The sequence below is a fragment of the Tachyglossus aculeatus genome, chromosome 17, assembly GCF_015852505.1.
Source record: "Tachyglossus aculeatus isolate mTacAcu1 chromosome 17, mTacAcu1.pri, whole genome shotgun sequence".
Classification (NCBI taxonomy): Eukaryota; Metazoa; Chordata; class Mammalia; order Monotremata; family Tachyglossidae; genus Tachyglossus; species Tachyglossus aculeatus.
Window position 1 is genome coordinate 447,008 of NC_052082.1, and position 20,717 is coordinate 467,724.

Sequence of the window (20,717 nt, forward strand, 5' to 3'; positions counted from 1 at the left end):
TCTTATTGTGTGCAGAAAACTGTACTACCCGCTGGGGTGGATCTAAGCAAATCAGGCTGGACACGGGCCCTGTCCCACATGGGGCTCGCAGTCTCAATCCCCATTTTACAGATGAAGGAACTGAGGCCAGAGAAGTGAAATGACTTGGTCACACAGCAGACAAGTGGCGGAGGCAGAATTAGAACTCATGACCTTCTGAATCCCAGGCCCGTGCTCTTCCAGCGCTTAGAACAGTGCTTTGCACATAGTAAATGCTTAATAAATGCCATTATTATTATTATTATTATTATTATTATTATCCACTACACCAGGGGCACACATAGTAAGTGATTAACAAATACCATCATTATTATGACAGAGTTGGTAGACAAATTCCATGCCTCCATCTAGCTTATGTCACCTCCCTTGCAACAGTTTTCCCATCACTCAATCAATCAATCATTGGTATTTATTGAGAGCTCACCATGTGCAGAGTACTGTACTAAGTACTTGGGAGAGTACAATCCAATAGAATTAGCAGTATACCTTCCTTGCCCATAACGAGCTTACAACCTAGAGGGAGAGACAGACATTTATGGATTTATAAGCTAAAATATCTTTCCTCCCTTTGATAGTTCAATAAAGTCTAATAGGGTCCAAAGCAATACCTCAGAGTTACAGTTTCAAGACCATCGCTATTTGAGAAGCTCCATCATCATCATAATCACCATTTCCATACGTATAAGCAGCGCACTGTTGTGAAACAACTTCACTTTTCATGCAAGGGTTTCTGGGAGTAGAGTCTATGACTTCCTCTAAGAAGAGAAAAATAAGACAACGACCCTAAATTTATAAATGTATTTTCTCCCCAGAAAAGAGTAACAGCTTCCCTTCTCCTTCCTCTTACTCCTGGAATTCGTGTGTGGGACAGAGGCTGGTCAGATCTGGTTACCTGGGCTCTACCCCAGCACCCTAGTGCTCAGCACAGAGTAAGTGCTGGATAAATGCTGCAGAGGATGAAGTGGAGGCCGACACTCTCCCTCAAACCATTTTTTAAATTGTTTTCCCTAAACACTATGTGCCAGGCCCTATACTAAGCACTGGGGTTAGGTACAAGATCATCGGGTTGCACCCAGTCCATGTCCTACATGAGGCTCATAATCTTAATCTCCATTTTACAACTGAGGAAACTGAGGCACAGAGAAGTTAAGTGACTTGCCTGAGATCACACAGTAGACAAATGGCAGAGCCAGGATTAGAACCCAGGCCTGTGCTCATTCCATTGGCCTACGCTGCTTCTCAGATGGAAGCTAGACTCCTGCTAACTGATCCAGTGTGAGCCGAGGTCAGAGGGCAAACTGGCAGAGTTGGGTGGGGCTCAATCAATCAATCGTATTTATTGAGCGCTTATTGTGTGCAGAGCACTGCACACACGGCAGAGCTCATCCAGAACAGTGAAAATTCGTGAAAAAACGCTCATCAAAACCCTAACTGTGTTGTGTTAACATCTTTACTGCCAAATTCAATCAGCCCTATTTCACAAATGAAATCGGTGGTCAAAAGTCTTTTACAAAACAAACCACATTAAAAAATACAATGCTACAGAATGCTATCATTAAAGCGGCAAGGAAACAAACATCCCGGTGGAAAGGGAATCTGGAAAACTCACTTCACACAAACACAAAACACACAAAACAGCAGCAAACCAAGCACGCCCCTGCTCGCTCACCTCCTTCAGGGGAGTCCACGGGTGGGCCAGAAGCACCTTAAAGAGACGGTGCTGTCAAACGGCCCAGAGCCATCAATTCTTGACGGGAGTGGAGCCTCCTTTCATGGTCTTCTTGAGGTGGTGGTAGTTGGGGAGGATTTTCATCAGGAAATCTAGTTGCAGTGTTTGGGGCTGGAAAAAAAAGACACAAAAAAATCATGGTCACTCAAGGGGTGCGCCACCAGGATACCGACACCCACGGTCACCAGGGTCCCGACACTCACGGTCGCTGGGGACCCGATGTCGGCAGTCACCGGCAGTTCCACCTTGAACTGCCCCTCTGAGGGCCCTGGCCCAGGGGGAGCATTATTTCTCGTACTGGGAACCACGGCCTCATCGGCAGCATTATCGTCACCAATGCACTCTAACTCCCTCCGTGCCTCTCCAAGCCCTCGCTCCGCCCACCAGGCTGGACGCTTCCTTTGTGGTCTAGTGTCCAGGAGTGGAGCTGACCCTCAAGGCTGGCCTTGTGACTCGGAGAGAGGAAGCAGGCGAGGATTTCCCTGGGTCGATCACCTGCCACGCAGACCCGCGGCCCGGGAGGCCCCGGGGAGGCCGCAACCCGCTGTTTGTGGAGCAGACTCTGTTCACGGGAAAGCAGGAAATGGCACTTTACGGGCGAGCGAATGGTGAGTCCCCAGGTGGGAGTTTGAAGAGGGAAACCCAGGCTGCTCAAGGAAGTGAGTGGAGAACGGAGTTGCTCTCCAATTGTCTGGCATAGCCCCAGATCCCACCAGGCGGGAGATCCCCCAAGCTAGGCAGGGATGGGTAGGGAGACAAGGCCAAAGACCTCTGGGCCTCATTTTGGCCCTGACCCTCCAGTCCAGGGCTGACCTCAGGGCAGGGAGCTGTGAAGCCAAGGGAAGAAGGGATAGATGGAATCAAGCCAGGAGAGCACTGAAGCTCCCCTGCACCCCCCACATTAAATGCTCTTCAGGTACCACCCTTCAGCTCTCTGAGAGCCTCCTGGGGGAGAGTTGGCCACGGCGCGTGGTCTATGCCACGGGGCCTAGGAGAACCAGCACAGTCTACTAGAAGGAGCATGAACCTGCGAGTCATGAGACCCGGGTTCTAATCCCAGTTCTGCCCCTTGGCTGCTGTGGGACTTAGTACCAGTCACTTTATTTCTCTGGGCCTCAGTTTCCTCATCTGTTCTCCCTTCCACTTACCCTACGAGCCCCGTGTGAGACGGGGACAGTTTCTGACCTGACTGCATTTTATCTACCCCAGAGCCAAGTAGGGTGTTGGGCGCACCATCAGGGTTTACCAAATACAATTCTCCTACCCCTGTCTTTGCCAAGCTGCCTGCAGAGCAGCCTGCTTTGAGCAGGGGGAAGACCCTAACAACCTCTGTGGAGGCGAGGGGGCCTCTGAAAACAGAGTTCCCCTTGGGAGTTGATGGGAGGGGGAAGGCCCTCGGAGAAGGCCCCGTACCTGGGGGCGCTCGGTCTGCACCCTCCGCAGACAGTCCGTGCCATAGATCACTGTGTTCTCGGGGACGACCTCAAAGGTGTTCAGGCTGCAGCAGGCTCCAATGATGCACCCATTACTGAGGATCACGTTCCGACCCACGTACGCTGCAGTGCAGAGAAACAAGCCAACAGGTGACTGACTGGGGAAGCCACGACTTCCTTCCTTCAGGCGAACAGGCGGGTAGGGAGGGAGGCGGGCACAGATGAGGGAGGGGGCTTCCTGAGCCCTTTCCCACTGGGACGGGGCACAAAGCCATTGAGCAGTGGGCAGCAGATACAGGTTCTGAGGCCAACGTAAACCAAAATGAAGCAGGTGGGCGATGTCTCTTGGTTGCCCCGGCTGTCTCTTCTCCTTTCCTGCCCAATCACCCGGATGCACAGATAGCTCTCCCAGAGCTTGGGGCCGCCATCACCAAGCGGGAGGCCAGGCAGGAGAGGAGAGGAGCGGCACCAGATGGAGTCGGGGTTGGGCCAGCCCCAGCCAAAATGCTTCTTCTCTGTTCAAATGGAACTCGGGTCAAAATTCAAGAATTCAAACGATAACTTACTGCCCTTTTTCAGGATGAGCACAGTAACCTGCCGCCTGTTCTCAGACGGGAATGCCTGTCAGGCAGGAGGCTGGGAAAGTGAATGGATATGGCTGGCAGTGAAGAGGCTAGGGAAGCAAATGGGTGCGCCCACCAGGAAGGAGGCTGGGAGACCAAAGGGGCCCCCAACTCCTGAGCCCTCCAACACATCACTCCGCCCATTCCACACCCACTCATTCAGCTTTCCTGCCGGAGTCTTTTTTGAGCACTTACTTTGTTCAGAGCACAGCACTAAGTACACAGGAGAGTACAACAGAGATGATAAATGACCCAGGCCTTGCCCTCAAGGAATTTACAATTTAATAAAGAGAACAGTATCACTCTCGGGGCCTCCTCTCCCTCTGAAGGCTGAGAGAGCAGTTTTGTTACCATCAATGGAAAAAGGAAGCTAAATTCTTAGCATTCCTCCATGTCTGATGCTCAAAAGCAAAAAGCATAGGAGAGGCTGCCCGATGGCACTGATATTAGTGTGCAGTTACCACCACATTTGCCTCTTTACCTTCTTAACTCTATGGTGGGATTCACTCACGTCCCCTACACTGGACAGGGGCGGCTGGATTTTTGATAAATGGGACTACCTTGATGGGCTGCAGGATGCTCCCATACAGGAAAATGAACAGTTTCTGAAAACATTTTGAGAAGCGGTGTGGCCTAGTGGATACAGATCAGGCCTTGGAGTCAGAAGGACCTGGGTTCTAACCTTGCCTCTGACACTTGCCTGCTGGGTGATCTTGGGAAAGTCACTTCACTCCTCTGTGCCTCAGCTCTACCTCAACTATAAAATGTGGGACATGGATTGTGTCCAACCTGATTAGCTTGTACCTATCCCATAGTACAGTGCCTGGCACACAGTAAGTGCTTAAAAACCATACCGTTAAAAAAAATAAATTACCTTTTGATTCAATGACATTGTTGTCGCCCATTTTCATTGCTTGTGAATCTAAATCAGGTTAAAGTCAATGATGCTTCAAGGTTTACCTTCCCGGATCTGGAAATTCACCCAGCATGGCTCCGTTTCCCCAGGGGAGGGGAAAAAAAGTGGGCAGAGACTCCGTAAAAGCGCCATGTTAAGGGATGGAGGACTTCAAAGGCTATCCCAACTTCAGCTCTACTGGACGACAAAAAAGTTCCAACCTCGGCCTGACCCAAGGGACTCTATGGCAATAGTTCATTAAACATCCCACCCCAAACACACATACACAGGATCCCCTTCCCCGCATCGCCACACTAGTTGACAGCCAGAATCTTCTCAGCTCTCAGATGACATCAAGGTTGGAAGGAGAAATGGGGACGAGTCCGCCTCAGAGTGTCCATTAAGGTTCCAGGGGCATCAGAGAATTTTATTTTTAGATCGTTGAGGGCATGATTTGGATCAGTGGACTAGCCAATTTGGGGTTTGTCACTAATCAGTCGTAAGGCTGAACGGCAAGGATTGCTCTTAAGTTCACTTTAGTAAACCAAGTCCCAAGCGCTACCTGGAGCCAGGAATGGAATTGCAATGGTGAGTTCCATAGGGATCTCCGATCTTTGGGGCGGGGGGCTCTGGAAGGGGAGGGAGGTACCTCCATAGGGGGCTGAGAGGGGAGAGGAGGGCATGCTGAGACACAAATGTCAGTGGTTAGTCCCCTGGAGCACTTCACCATCAAGGATACAGCACCCGACTTCGAACACATTGTTGGTGCCGATGACCATGGTTTTGGGTTCCACATCTTCGGAGTCGGGGGTGATGTTTTCAGGATGGCTGGGAAGAAATAGGAGACAGATGAGCAAAGTCCAGAACCTAATGAAAATACTGTTTTCTGTCCTCTTATTTTGGATCATCCTTTTAGTTCTGCAAACTCATTTTTTCCAAGCTTACAACACGCAACCGAAGCATGTTAGAGGATGTCTTACTGAGGGTAAATCATTTTTTCCTCTGCTCAGGACTGAGGCGGTCACTACTAGCATCAGTGTCAATCTAATATTTCCCGAGTGGCTTACTCTGCACAGAATATGCACTAAGTGCTTGGGAGAGTGCATAACACAGCAGGAGGTCTAGATGGTCCCATCCCTGAACTGGAGCTGCACGTGGAAGTCATGAGAGACCAGAAGACAACAATTTCCTAAAGAATTTCTTCCTTCAGCCCTCTCGATGGGAGCGTTAAAGTTTGTTTGGCCAAGACAGCCATTTTCTGAATGTACAATGTGGGCCGATTCCTCTAGGCTTGCCTTCTCCAGGAATCAATCAATCAATCAATCAATCAATCGTATTTATTGAGCGCTTACTATGTGCAGAGCACTGTACTAAGCGCTTGGGAAGTACAAATTGGCATCACATAGAGACAGTTCCTACCCAACAGTGGGCTCACAGTCTAAAAGGGGGAGACAGAGAACAGAACCAAACATACCAACAAAATAAAATAAGTAGGATAGAAATGTACAAGTAAAATAAATAAATAAATAAATAGAGTAATAAATATGTACAACCATATATACATATATACAGGTGCTGTGGGGAAGGGAAGGAGGTAAGACGGGGGGATGGAGAGGGGGACGAGGGGGAGAGGAAAGAAGGGGCTCAGTCTGGGAAGGCCTCCTGGAGGAGGTGAGCTCTCAGCAGGGCCTTGAAGGGAGGAAGAGAGCTAGCTTGGCAGATGGGCAGAGGGAGGGCATTCCAGGCCCGGGGGATGACGTGGGCCGGGGGTCGACGGCGGGACAGGCGAGAGCGAGGTACAGGAGGAGATTAGCGGTGGAGGAGCGGAGGGTGCGGAGGAATCCTGTCACTGATCACAGTACACGTTCATACTCCCTCCAAATACACACACACACCAAACACACACACATAGATGCACTGGAAAATGGTTTGTTATACTAAGAATTCCCCAGTGACCTGTAGAAATACCCTAAATAAATGTCAACTTAAAAAAACTCGGAATCACAACACTTGTAGCTATAGAGTTCTCAAGGTTTCTGGTTTCAAATTCCACACACTATTGCCATAAAGGGGCTGCAAGAATTCTGGAATTAAAATATTACTACTTAGGCCACCTAGCAAACACTACTTTTTTAATGGTATTTGCTAAGCGATTATTATGTGCCAGGCACTGTTCTAAGCACTGGGGTGCTTAGTCACGGTCTTAGTCCCCATTTTGCAGATGAGGGAACCAAGGCACAGAGAAGTGAAGTGACTTGCCCAAAGTCACACAGCTGACAATTGACAAATGAAGCAGCGTGGCTCTGTGGAAAAGAGCCTGGGCTTTGGAGTCAGAGGTCATGGGCACCTGTATATATGTATATATGTTTGTACATATTTATTACTCTATTTATTTATTTTACCTGCACATATCTATTCTATTTATTTTATTTTGTTAGTATGTTTGGTTTTGTTCTCTGTCTCCCCCTTCTAGACTGTGAGCCCACTGTTGGGTAGGGACTGTCTCTATGTTGCCAACTTGTACTTCCCAAGTGCTTAGTACAGTGCTCTGCACACAGTAAGCACTCAATAAATACGATTGATTGATTGATTGATTGGGGTAGATGCAAGTTTATCAGGCCAGATACAGTCCTTGTCCCAGTGGGGCTAACAGTCTTAATATCCTTATTACAGATGAGGGACCTGAGGCCCAGAGAAGTGAAATGACTTGTCCAAGGACACAGAGCAGAAAAACAGCAGACCCAGGATTAATAATAATAATAGCATTTATTAAGCGCTTACTATGTGCAAAGCACCGTTCTAAGCACTGGGGAGGTAACCAGGTGAACAGGTTGTCCCAAGTGGGGCTCACAGTCTTAATCCCCATTTTACAGATGAGGTAACTGAGGCACGGAGATGTTAAGTGACTTTCCCAAAGTCACACAGCTGACAAGCGGCGGAGCCGGGATATGAACCCATGACCTCTGACTCCCAAACCTGTGCTCTTTCCACTGAACCACGCTGCTTCTCGTGATTAGAACCCAGGTCTGACTCCTAGGCCCGGGCTCTTTCCACTAGGCTACGTTGTTTCTCTAAATTCTCAAACACATCAAGCCTGTTAAAAAAAAAAAAAATGAAGTGAAGACTATGGCCCTTCCTTCCTTCCAACGGTGAGAGACTTTCCGGGTCCAGCTTTGGAATGACGGAGCGAGGCAGACACCAACGCAGAAGGGGATGAGCCTCCAACCCCGTCATTTCACCGGGGCCCACCTGAGCCTCTCGGCCAGATGCCACGGCGGGATCTGGCTGGGAAAGCCTCCTGGCACCCATTTGGGTGTGGCCACCCGGTCAGCCGAGCCGACCCGCGATCGGAGCCGGATTGCTGCGCCCAGCTCCGGTCACCCCCGGGAAAGGACGCCTTCTGCCTGGGGACAGATGACAGAGGACGGACAGCGGGATGCCGCAAGACCGCTCACCCACCCGTTGATGATGAGAACCTGCTCTTCTATGAGGTTCCCTTCCCCGATGACTATCGGGCCAGCTTCGGCGAGGATGCGCGCTTTGGGGTGGATCACGGTCCTGGGACCTGTTGAGACACGGTAAGGGTGCCGGGTCAGCAGGCAGCTTCCAACTCCTGTGACCGCACAAACCATCTGGAAGAGCCCAAAAGCCAAGAGGAGATGCGGATGGCTCTTGGGCGGACCAGGCCTCCAAGACCACCCCAGAACCAGACAGGGAATGAAGCATGCCAGACGGATTCTTGGAATCGATGGGTACCTGACCTGATCACAATAGACCCTGGAGGGAAGTAACAATAATAATAGTGATGATGATGGTATTTGTTAAGCACTTTCTATGTGTGAAGCCACCGTTCTAAGTGCTGGGGGGGATACAAGGTGATCAGGTTGTCCCACATGGGGCTCACAGTCTTAATCCTCATTTTAATAATAATAATAATAATGATGGCATTTATTAAACGCTTACTATGTGCAAAGCACTGTTCTAAGTGCTGGGGAGGGTACAAGGTGATCAGGTTGCCCCACAGGGAGCTCACAGTCAATCCCCATTTTACAGATGAGATAACTGAGGCACAGAGAAGTGAAGTGACTTGCCCAAAGTCACACAGCCGACAAGTGGCGGAGCCGGGATTAGAACCTATGACCTCTGACTCCCAAGCTTGTGCTCTTTCCACTGAGCCACGCTGCTTCTCTAAGCATAATTGGGGGATTTGTTAAGCACGTACTATGTGCTAAGCACTGTACAAAGCACTGGGGTAGATACAAAATCATCATCATCATCATCATCAATCGTATTTATTGAGCGCTTAGTATGTGCAGAGCACTGTACTAAGAGCTTGGGAAGTACAAATTGGCAACATACAGAGACAGTCCCTACCCAACAGTGGGCTCACAGTCTAAAAAATCATCAGGTTTCCCCATGGGGCTCACATTCTAAGTAGGATGGAGAACAGGTATTGAATCCCCATTCTGCAGATGAGGGAACTGAGGCACAGAGAAGTGAAGTGACTTGCCCAATATCACACAGCAGGTACGTGATGAAGCCAGGATTAGAAGCCAGGGCCTCTGACTCCCAAGCCCGGGTTCCTTCCATTAGGCCACGTGGGGGAAACAAATCTCTGCCCAACTGCCTTGGGAAGTAATGCGCAGGCCAGAGATACAGGCTTGAGCCGAGACGGAATGGCAAACGTTCTGCCCCATGGATATGTCAGACATCATCATCATCATCATCATCATCATCATAATAATGGCATTTATTAAGCGCTTACTATGTGCAAAGCACTGTTCTACGCACTGGGGAGGTTACAAGGTGATCAGGTTGTCCCACGGGGGGCTCACAGTCTTCATCCCCATTTTACAGATGAGGGAACTGAGGCCCAGAGAAGTGAAGTGACTTGCCCAAAGTCACACAGCTGACAAGCAGAGGAGCCGGGATTTGAACCCATGACCTCTGACTCCAAAGCCCGTGCTCTTTCCACTGAGCCACACTGCTTCTCAACCTGCCTGCCTGCCTACATGCCACCTGTCTACTTATTTTGTCACCTGCCTACTTGTTTTGTGTTGTTGTCTGTCTCCCCCTTCTAGACTGTGAGTCCGTTGTGGGGTAGGAACCGTCTCTATATGTTGCTGATCTGTATTTCCCAAGCACTTAGTACAGTGCTCTGCACACAGTAAGCACTCAATAAATATGATTGAATGAATGAAATGACTCTCCGGCAGCTCCTGACCCAGGGCTTCTGGAACTGCCTCAGGGCCTTTCAGCAGGCAAAAGCGGGGTGCGGGTACTGTCGGGGGGAGGAGGTGCCAAGGGAGGGGACTGAGTTAATGGCCCTCACGGGGCTCACCATGCAAAGCAGGAAAGGGCTGATGCGGGCAAGCACACGCCTACAGTTCAAACGAGAACAGGTGAAATTGGTGAAATTCACCTCTGGGCCGTGAAGGGACGGCCTTCGGGAGCTCGCGCCTCATAGACAAGGATCGTCCTAGGGGCACCGTTGTTCTACATTTCCCCGATTTCCCTGGTCCAGTCCAGTCCCGGGGGGTACCTGCTGGAGGCTCCTGGCGATGCCAGCCCATGTGGATATGGGGACAGTTACTGGGACACGGATGGACACACACATCTGCACAACTATGCAGGCAAGGTATTAGACATGCACTCAGAACTAGGCATGCACACACTTAGGTCACTCTCTGAAGTCCAAACGCTGCACTTCACCATACACGTAGCGGGAGCTGCTCTGGCCAGGAGACCAACTCCCTGCACGGCCCGAACCCTGGAGGGGTCGGGTCACCCCCGGTGTTGGCCATGGCACTGCGGCGGGGCCACCGAGACGTGGGCGTAGGACAACGGGGACGCCGGAACAGTCCCAAATTCATCCCTAACGTGGGGGCTGGCTGCACCCAAGGAGGCTGCCAGGGAATGCCGCCAACAAAAAGAAAATGTCGCCTCTCACCTATCGTCACATCCCCCTTGATCTCGCTTTCCACACACACGACTGCTCCGGGAGCGATCTTCACACTGGATCAGGGAGCAGAAGAGAAATTAACCAGTTGATTAGTCAATGGCATGTACTGAGCGCATACTATGTGCAGAGCACTGTACTAAGTGCCTGGGAGCGTACAACAGAATTAGCAGACATGTTCCTTACCCTTAATGAGCTTAGAGTCTAAAGGGGAAGACTCTAATATGAATAAATTTATAATAAATAATTTAAAGATATGCACATTACTGTAGGGGTGGGATGAATAGAGTCAGAGCCCACACAAATGCCCTGTGAAACGGGGAATCGCCTTGCTTTATCTTGTTAAGCATTTACTATGGGCCAGGCTCTGTACTAAGCGCCGGGTTAGATGCAAGCTAATCAGGTTGGACACACTCAATAATTATTATTATTATGGCACTTAAGCACTTACTATGTGTCAGGCGCTGTTCTAAGTGCTGGGGTAGATACAAGCAAATCAGGTTGGACACAGTCCATGTCCCACGTGGTGCTCACAGTCTCAATCCCCATTTTACAGATGAGATAACTGAGGCCCAGAGAAGTGAAGTGACTTGCCCTAGGTCACTCAGCAGACGAGTGGGGGAGCCAGAATTAGAACCCATGACCTTTGGACTCCCGGGCCCGGGCTTTATCCACGAATCCATGCTGCTTCCAACTCCCACATTGGGCTCCCAGTGACAATTCACATTGTAAGGAGAGGTAATCGAGGCACAGAGGAGTTAGGCGACTCACTCATGGTCACACAGCAGCCAAGTGGCAGCGGATTTAGAACCCAGGTCCTAGTGACTCCCAGGCCCAAGTTCTTCCCCTGTGCGGCACCAACTACCTTCCTGGGCTCAAACTTGGGGTTTCGGGACTACACGACTGTCTTCCACAGCAAGCTGAAGGACCAGGTATATATGTATATATGTTTGTACATATTCATTACTCTATTTATTTATTTTACTTGTACATATCTATTCTATTTATTTTGTTAGTATGTTTGGTTTCATTCTCTGTCTCCCCCTTTTAGACTGTGAGCCCACTGTATTTACTGAGCGCTTACTGTGTGCACAGCACTGTACATAGCGCTGGGGAAGTACAAATCGGCAGCAGCACATCCCCACAGCACCTGTATATGTTTGTACATATTTATTACTCTATTTATTTATTTTACTTGTACATGTCTATTCTATTTACTTGTACTTCCCAAGCGCTTAGTACAGTGCTCTGCACACAGTAAGCGCTCAATAAATACGATTGATAGATTCCCAAGCGCTTATTACAGTGGTCTGCACACAATAAGCGCTCAATAAATGCGATTGATTGATTCCTTCCTCTCCCCCTCGTCACCCTCTCCATCCCCCATCTTACCTCCTTCCCTTCCCCACAGCACCTGTATATATGTATATATGTTTGTACATATTTATTACTCTATTTATTCATTTTACTTGCACATATCTATTCTATTTATTTTATTTTGTTAGTATGTTTGGTTTTGTTCTCTGTCTCCCCCTTTCAGACTGTGAGCCCACTGTTGGGTAGGGACTGTCTCTATATGTTGCCAACTTGTACTTCCCAAGCGCTAAGTCCAGTGCTCTGCACACAGTAAGCGCTCAATAAATACGATTGATTGATTGATTCTAAGCGCTGGGGAGGTTACAAGGTGATCAGGTTGTCCCACTTGGGGCTTACAGTCTTCATCCCCATTTTCCAGATGAGGTCACTGAGGCCCAGAGAAGTGAAGTGACTTGCCCAAAGTCACACGGCTGACAAGTGGCAGAGCCGGGGTTTGAGAGCCGGAGCGGCTCTCACCATTCAATTGTATTTATTGAGCGCTTACTGTGTGCAGAGCACTGGACTAAGCGCTTGGGAAGTCCAAGTCGGCAACATTTAGAGACGGTCCCTATCCAACAACGGGCTCACGGCCTAGAAGGGGGAGACGATCAAAACATGTGGACAGGTGTCGAGTCATCAAAATAAACACAAATAAAGACAAGAGATGTGGACAGGTGTCAAGTCATCAAAATAAATACTAATAAAGCTAGACACACATCATGAACAAAATATATAGAACAGTAAATATGTACAAGTAAAATAGAGTAATATGTACAAACATACATACATATATCCCCCGGGCCTGGAATGCCCTCCCTCTGCCCATCCGCCAAGCTCGCTCTCTTCCTCCCTTCAAGGCCCTGCTGAGAGCTCACCTCCTCCAGGAGGCCTTCCCAGACTGAGCCCCTTCCTTCCTCTCCCCCTCGTCCCCCTCTCCATCCCCCGCATCTTACCTCTTTCCCTTCCCCACAGCACCTGTATATATGTTTGTACATATTTATTACTCTATTTATTTATTTATTTTACTTGTACATATCTATTCTATTTATTTTATTTTGTTAGTCTGTTTGGTTGTGTTCTCCGTCTCCCCCTTTTAGACTGAGCCCGCTGTTGGGTAGGGACTGTCTCTCTATGTTGCCAATTTGTACTTCCCAAGCGCTTACTCCGGTGCTCTGCACCTAGTAAGCGCTCAACAAATACGATTGATAAATACGATTGATGAAGTCATCAAAATAAATACAAATAAAGACAAGACATGTGGACTGGTGTCATCAAAATAAATACTAATAAAGCTAGATGCACATCATGAGCAAAATAAATAGAACAGTAAATATGTACAAGTAAAATAGAGTAATATGTACAAACATATATGCATATATAATAATAATAATAATGGCATTTATTAATCAATCAATCAATCGTATTTATTGAGCGCTTACTGTGTGCAGAGCACTGTACTAAGCGCTTGGGAAGTACAAGTTGGCAACATATAGAGACAGTCCCTACCCAACAGCGGGCTCACAGTCTAAAAGGGGGAGACAGGGAACAAAACCAAACATACTAACAAAATAAAATAAATAGAATAGATAGGTACAAATAAAATAAATAGAGTAAAAAAATATGTACAAACATACATACAGGTGCTGTGGGGAAGGGAAGGAGGTAAGATGGGGGGATGGAGAGGGGGACGAGAGGGAGAGGAAGGAAGGGGCTCAGTCTGGGAAGGCCTCCTGGAGGAGGTGAGCTCTCAGTACTACTACTACTAATAATAATAAATAAATACTAATAAAGCTAGATGCACATCATGAGCAAAATAAATAGAACAGTAAATATGTACAAGATAGAGTACTATGTACAAACATATATGCATATATAATAATAATAATAATGGCATTTATTAAGCACTTACTATGTGCAAAGCCCAGACCCGCCCTGGTCCCCTGAGATGGGTCGTGAGGAAGGAAGGCAAACTACTACCCACCTCTTGGAGGCCTTCTCCGCCATGTTCCCCCTTCCGCCGGCTTGCGTGCTCGCGCCCCCGCGGCTGCCAGAGCGCGCACGCCAGCCGGCTCCCGCGCACGCGCACGCGCGAGCGCCGCCCTCAGAGGCCCCCTGGGCCCGTGGTTAGCCATTTTGAAGTCATCCCCAGCCACGGGGGAGGTGCCACTTTTCCTCCAGGCCCTTGAACGGTGTTTACTGATCCCACCGAAGATGTCCTTCCCCGTTTCTAACCAAAGTTAGATTATTACTCTATTTATTTATTTATTTTACTTGTACATATCTATCCTATTTATTTTATTAGTATGTTTGGTTTTGTTCTCCGTCTCCCCCTTTTAGACTGTGAGCCCACTGTTGGGTAGGGACTGTCTCCCTATGTTGCCAATTTGTACTTCCCAAGCGCTTAGTACAGCGCTCTGCACATAGTAAGCGCTCAATAAATACGATTGATGATGATGATGATGAAAGTGGCTCAGTCATCATCAATCGTATTTATTGAGCGCTTACTGTGTGCAGAGCACTGGACTGAGCGCTTGGGAAGTCCAAGTTGGCAACATAGAGAGACGGCCCCTACCCAACAGTGGGCTCACAGTCTAAAAGGGGAAAGAGCTCAGCGGAAAGAGCCCGGGCTTTGGAGTCAGAGGGCATGGGTTCGAATCCCGACCCCGCCACGTGTCTGCTGCGTGATCTTGGGCAAATCACTTCCCTGGGCCTCGGTTCCCTCATCTGGGAGAAGCAGCGTGGCTCAGTGGAAAGAGCCCGGGCTTGGGAGTCAGAGGTCATGGGTTTGAATCCCGGCTCTGCCGCATGTCTGCTGTGTGACCTTAGGCAAGTCACTTAACTTCTCGGAGCCTCAGTTGCCTCATCTGTAAAATGGGGATGATGACTGTGAGCCCCATGCGGGCCAACCTGATCACTTTGTATCCCCCCAGCGCTTAGAACAGTGCTTTGCACATAGTACGCGCTTAACCAACGCCATTATTATTATTATCTGGAAAATGGGGATGAAGACTGTGAACCCCACGTGGGACAACCTGGTCACCCTGTATCCTCCCCAGCGCTTAGAACAGTGCTTTGCACATAGTAAGCGCTTAACAAATGCCAATTATTATTATTATTATTTTAAACTCACTTCCTTTAACTGGGACTCCAGAGACCGGAGAACAGCTGATGGAAGTTCTCCTTAAAAGCTTCCTATGTAAGACCTGAAAGTGGGTACTGATTCATCCCGCTCTAGGAGCTGATATTCCACTTCCCTTAAATTTTCCTCACGTGGCCCGTTTTCTATCCCTCCAATCCTTGTGAGGCCTCTGCTAAGAACTTGAGAGAGTACAGTACAACAGAATTGATAGATACGTTCCCTGCCTGCAACAAGCTTACAGTCTCAATCAATTGTATTTATTGAGCGCTTACTGTGTGCAGAGCACTGTACTAAGCGCTTGGGAAGTACAAATTGGCAACATATAGAGATAGTCCCTACCCAACAGTGGGCTCACAGTCTAGAAGGGGGAAGGGGGGAACAAATCTCAACTTTCTCTCCAGGCTATGTAGTATTCATTCATTCAATTGTATTTATTGAGCACTTACTGTGTGCAGAGCACTGTACTAAGTGCTTGGGAAGTACAAGTTGACAACATAGTCCCTACCCAACAGCGGGCTCACAGTCTAGAAGGGGAAGACAGACAACAAAACAAAACATATTAACAAAATGAAATGTGCGGAGGAAGGGCATTCCAGGCCAGGGGGAGGACATGAGACTTCCTGACTCCCAGTTCTGTGTCATCTGCTCTTCATTTTTCATCTTTGCTTTACTTGTAACCTGTTATAGTTGTGTTTATTGAACACTTGGGAAAAATTTGAAAAAGCAGTTTGCAGACTCAAGTTCTTGATTTTCTTCTATTGGAGTACAAGCCCTGTGTGAGCAGGGAACGCCATTTTACTTTACACTTTCCCAATAACTAGTACAGTGCACCGTACATAGTAGGTGCTCAAATCCCTGAATCAGAGTTTCTCAGGCCCACGATTTTTCCTATGGCAAGATGAGATATTCCCCACCCCAAACATTGCTCCTTGGTGTTTGTCTGCCTGTCCTCCCATTCCTCGACTGTGAATCCCAGGTGGGAGGGGAACTAGGCTTGGCTTCCATTCACTCCAGCGCTTAGCACAACAGCTGGCAAGCACTGACTCAATGCAGAACCGTGAAGCCCCAAAGCCCAGCAGCCTCCCCTTCACCTTTGCATGACAGACACAGTGTAACTGAGCCACAGGCTCTTTTAACTAAGGGCATCTTAGTGATAGAGAGAACAAGGGAAGCCTTTTGGCAGCAGAAAAAAATACGTCACACTATACCTGTTTATTAAACCACGTACCATTAAACCACTGTGCCATGCACAAAAAACTAAGAGACACAAAGCAAGAAGGTGTTTAAGAGACAGTGTCTGAGGCTTGACTGATGCTCTGTGGCAATGAGCCTTGTAACAGGGCTTAACCTGCACCTTTTATGGGGAAAGTGGTTGGTGGTTATCAATCAATCAATGGTATTTATTGAGCACTAACTGTGTGCAGAGCACTGTATTAAGAGCTTGTGAGAGAACAATATATCAGAGTTGGTAGACACGTTCTCTGTCTACAAGGAGCTTACAGTATAGCGGGGGAGACAGACATTATTATAAATAAATAAATTATGACTATATGCAGAAGTGCTGTGGGGCTAAAGGTGAGGTGAATAATGGGTGCAAATCGAATTGCAAGGGCAAAGAGAAAATGAGGGCTTAGTTGGGGAAAGCCGCTTGGAAGAGATGTGCTCTTAAGGTTTTCAAAAAGGCTTTAAGACTAGAGAGAGCTCCAGTGAATGCAACCTGCTGATTGGTGGCAAGCCCGGGAATTTTACCTTCTTCCTTTGTCTGTGATGTATTTTTTTTAATGGTATTTGTGAAGTGCTTACTATGTGCTAGGTGCGGTTGCAAACCCTGGGGTAGATGCGAGATAATTAGGTTGGACATGGTGCCTGTCCCTCACAGTTTAAAGCCCCATTTTGCAGATAAAGTAACTGAGGCCCAGAGAGGTGAAGTGATTTGCCCAAGGTAAGAGGCAGAGCTGGTATTACAAGCCAAGTCCTCCGACTCCCGTGCCCCTGCTCTTTCCACTAGGGCATGCTGGTTCTCTCTCTTGTTTTTGTCCAATGAAGCTCAGAGGAGAGGTGAGAAGGGAGCAGCCAAAATGAGATGCTGTTAATCAGTTAATCCTATTTATTGAGTACTTACTGTGTGGAGAGCACTGTATTATGCCTTGGGAGAGTACAATATAGCAAAAAGGGAGAAGGCAGCTGGGGGAGAGGCCCCCAGAGGGTTTGATGTGCACACGCTGGGCTCGGCTCATGCACGCAGGATGAAACTTTCTCTCCCCATTAGTCGATTGAGGACACCGTGCTAGAAGCTTTTAAACATCCCATTAAGCATTCTGAACCAGGGCCACACGGGGCCGTTGGCAAGGATGATGAACATTCTTGGCCACATTTCCCAAAATTGTGCCTCAAGGGGAACTTGGGCTCATTTGATGTATTTATGCATTCTTTAAAATGAGATGTTCTTACTAAGATAGCGCCTGCTACTTACAGTACACTAACATTGTGAATGATTGATGATGTACATTAGTAGCAGAAATCAGAATGTGGGCACTTAAATGTTTCATTTACAGAGAGATTTTGCTCCCTTACAGTAGAATTTCAGTAGCAGGAATATGGTATTAGCAAAAATGCATCTTCCCAAAGCAGATTCCTGGGTAATGCTCTCCTTTCGAAACTGAGCTCAGCCCCCTCCTTTCAACCCTCCCAGGGGATCAGGGAAGGGTGACTTCTGACCTCCGGTGCACCTGGCTCTTAGCCCTAAATTGCATTATAATTTCCAAATTGCAGTCCCTTACCCCACACTTGTTCCTTTTTTCTCAAGGAGGATTCTAAGACTTTGATGACTCAGTGAACATCCTAATTATCCTCTGTATTCCGCTGACTCTCACACGGAATTCAGTTCAGTCCTTTTTTTTTTTAAATGGTATTTGTTAAACGCTTACTATGTGCCAGCCACTGTACCGAGCATTGTGGTAGATACAAGCTAATCAGGTTGGATGCAGTCCATGTCCCACATGGGGCTCATACTCTTAAGCTCCATTTTACAGATGATGACACTGAGGCCCAGAGACTCACGACTTGTCCAAGGTCACGTACAGCAGCCGTGTGTTGGAGCTGGGATTAGAAACCAGGTTCTCGGACTCACGGGCCCGTGCTCTTTCCACTAAGCCACCGTGCTACTGAAATGCTGAATTTGCAGGGCTGAGGTTTGGGTTCCAGGTCCCTCCAGCCTCTACTGTCATTCCCAGGATAACGGACAGAGAAAAGTGGGGCTGGTTTATCACGTGGGGTCAGTGACAGTTCTCTGCCTCAAGTAAATTCACAGTACTTCAGGTCTGGGCCCAGAGAAGCACTGTGGCCTAGTGGACAGGGCACAGGCCTGGGCATCAGCAGGACCTGAGTTCTAATCCTAGCAATTGACAACTTCTCTGTGCCTCAGTTACCTCATCTGTAAAATGGAGATTAAGATTGTGAACCCTATGGGGGACAGGGACTGTGTCCACCCTGATTAACTTGTGTTTACCTGAGTGCTTAGTACAGTGCTTGGCACATAGCAAGCACTTAACTAAAAAAAAAAAAAAAAGTATCTGCTCTCCGCCGCAACCTCCAGCTCAGCTGTCGGAACTTCTTGAATTTCACTGTGTGTCTTGAGGGGAAATACAGAGGACATTTGTGCCTTGGCTGAGAAGAGCTTCTGGACACTACTACCCCCAAAAGTCACGAGTGCCGGAGTATCTCCTGTCAAAGATGACAGAGGAGAGGGAAGAAGTGGAGGAGGAGGAGGAGGAAGTGGGGAACAGGAGGTGCATCGCTCCAGTCAAACAGTCTTTAGTCCCTTAAAGAACAGCATTCATGGAGCACTTACTCCATGCCCTCAACTAAGTGCTTAGGAGAATACAATATAGTAGACATGATCCCTGCCCTAAAGGAGCTTCCAGTGTAGTGGGGGAAGGCAGTTGTCGAAATAAATGGCCACGAGGAGGAAGTAATAGAAAGGAAGAGGAGGCAGGACCAGACATAAGTGCCATGGTTGTGGGGGTGGGGGCAGAGGGCGGAGATTGTGAGTATGAAGGGGCTTAGATGGTGTGAAAGTGCTGAACTGTCAGTTGGAGGATGTAGAGATGAATGGCTAATCAGGAAAAGCTTTCTAGAGGAGCTATGACTGGAAAATCAATCAATCAATCAATCGTATTTATTGAGCACTTACTGTGTGCAGAGCACTGTACTAAGCGCTTGGGAAGTACAAGTTGGCAACAAAAGGCTTTGAAGATGAGGAGAGCAGAGATCTGTTGGCTGTGAAGGGGGAGGAGCGGCTGATAGCATCAGCGGTTTGCACGGGCGGCACCACTCACACTGTCTCGCCCCCGCCAGCAGGCCCTGTGCCCGCCGGGACCCCGACTGCAATGAGTGAGGAGGTGGGTGGGCGGCGGCAGCGTCACATAGAGGTGTTTCTTGCAGAGGACCCACGCCTGCAGCTTGGGGCCGACGCTGTGGCGGAGCACCACGGACCAGCAGCTCGCTGTCTCAGAAGACACCGCGGTCTTCGCTGCCCACGCTAACCCACTATTTACAGGATTTCAAGATTTAATTCTTTGGCAGAGGCAACTGGGTGGATTCGGAGGATCCCAGAGTGCAACTCCGCCTGGCCTGGCCAGGTGTCATTTTGCGCCGCTCACACTCCCTGAGATGTGTCCAGATGATACAGAGATCCAAGGCCAGCGATAGAGAGGAAGTTCCTCATTGACATTTGGCTCTGTGGCCGGCGGCGGTGAACAGAAGAGCCGTGTCAGAAGTGCCTCATGTTGGGCCAGCCGGCCGGCCACCTGGCCGCAGGCTCTTTGTGGATGTGTGATCGGTGTGTTTCAGGGCTGGAGTTCGGAGGCAGCAGCGAGCACAGTGGACCGTGTGCATGAACCATCGTTTCGAGCAACAGAATAATAATAATAATACTTATTATTATTATTATTATTATTATTATGGTATTCGTTAAGCGCTTACTATGTGCCAAGCACTGTTCTAAGCACTGGGGTAGATACAAGATTATCAGGTTGTCCCATATGGGGCACAGTCTTCATCCCCATTTTACAGATAACTGAAGCACAGAGGAGTGAAGTGACTGGCCCAAAGTCACACAGCTGACAAGTGTGAGCCTGTTGTTGGGTAGGGACCGTCTCTATATGTTGCCGACTTGTACTTCCCAAGTGCTTAGTACAGTGCTCTGCACACAGTAAGCGCTCAATAAATACAATTGAATAAATGAAGTGGCGGAGCCGGGATTAGAACCCATGACCTCTGACTCCCAAACCCGGGATCTTTCCACATTAGCAGCTCCCTCCCTTCTGCCCAACGTGTTCCACAGGGGGCCCGGTCTGCCACGCCACCCCTGACAACCCATTTCTTTCACAGAACACCAGGCTTTCGGGCTGGCTCTAGGGAGCCTGGCCTTCCAACAGGAGGCATTAGGGAAAGAATAGCCACCAGTCAATCAATTCTTCAGCAGTACTAACATACTACTGAGAGAACATGCTAGGAGCCAGGTCTCCATCACTCCCACATGGA

General features: G+C 48.5%; 1 protein-coding gene across 2 annotated transcripts; it reads right to left on the reverse strand.

Moving 5' to 3' along the window:
* Positions 1-511: 511 nt before the first annotated feature.
* Positions 512-14,073, reverse strand: DCTN6 (dynactin subunit 6). 2 transcript variants are annotated; one of them, XR_005454659.1, is made up of 8 exons: positions 14,016-14,073; positions 10,670-10,734; positions 8,179-8,284; positions 5,459-5,547; positions 4,699-4,746; positions 3,182-3,324; positions 1,709-1,879; positions 512-794 (listed from the first exon to the last, which is right to left on the reverse strand). XR_005454659.1 is itself a non-coding variant. In XM_038759157.1 (7 exons), exons 1-7 carry the CDS (start codon positions 14,036-14,038, stop codon positions 1,781-1,783), a joined length of 573 nt encoding a protein of 190 aa, XP_038615085.1. In that variant the 5' UTR covers positions 14,039-14,073; the 3' UTR covers positions 1,474-1,780. The 2 variants fall into 2 exon arrangements, 1 of the variants encoding a protein (XP_038615085.1); XM_038759157.1 differs by lacking the exon at positions 512-794 and having other exon boundaries at positions 1,474-1,879.
* Positions 14,074-20,717: the final 6,644 nt, after the last annotated feature.

Excerpts from the sequence above, each read along its gene's own strand:
- DCTN6 (XM_038759157.1), bottom strand. The coding sequence starts at position 14,038 with ATGGCGGAGAAGGCCTCCAAGAG. Across the intron at positions 8,285-10,669 it reads CAAGGGGGATGTGACGATAG|GTCCCAGGACCGTGATCCAC; the intron begins GTGAGAGGCGAC and ends GTGTCTCAACAG. Across the intron at positions 3,325-4,698 it reads CAATGTCATTGAATCAAAAG|CGTACGTGGGTCGGAACGTG; the intron begins GTAATTTATTTT and ends TCTGCACTGCAG.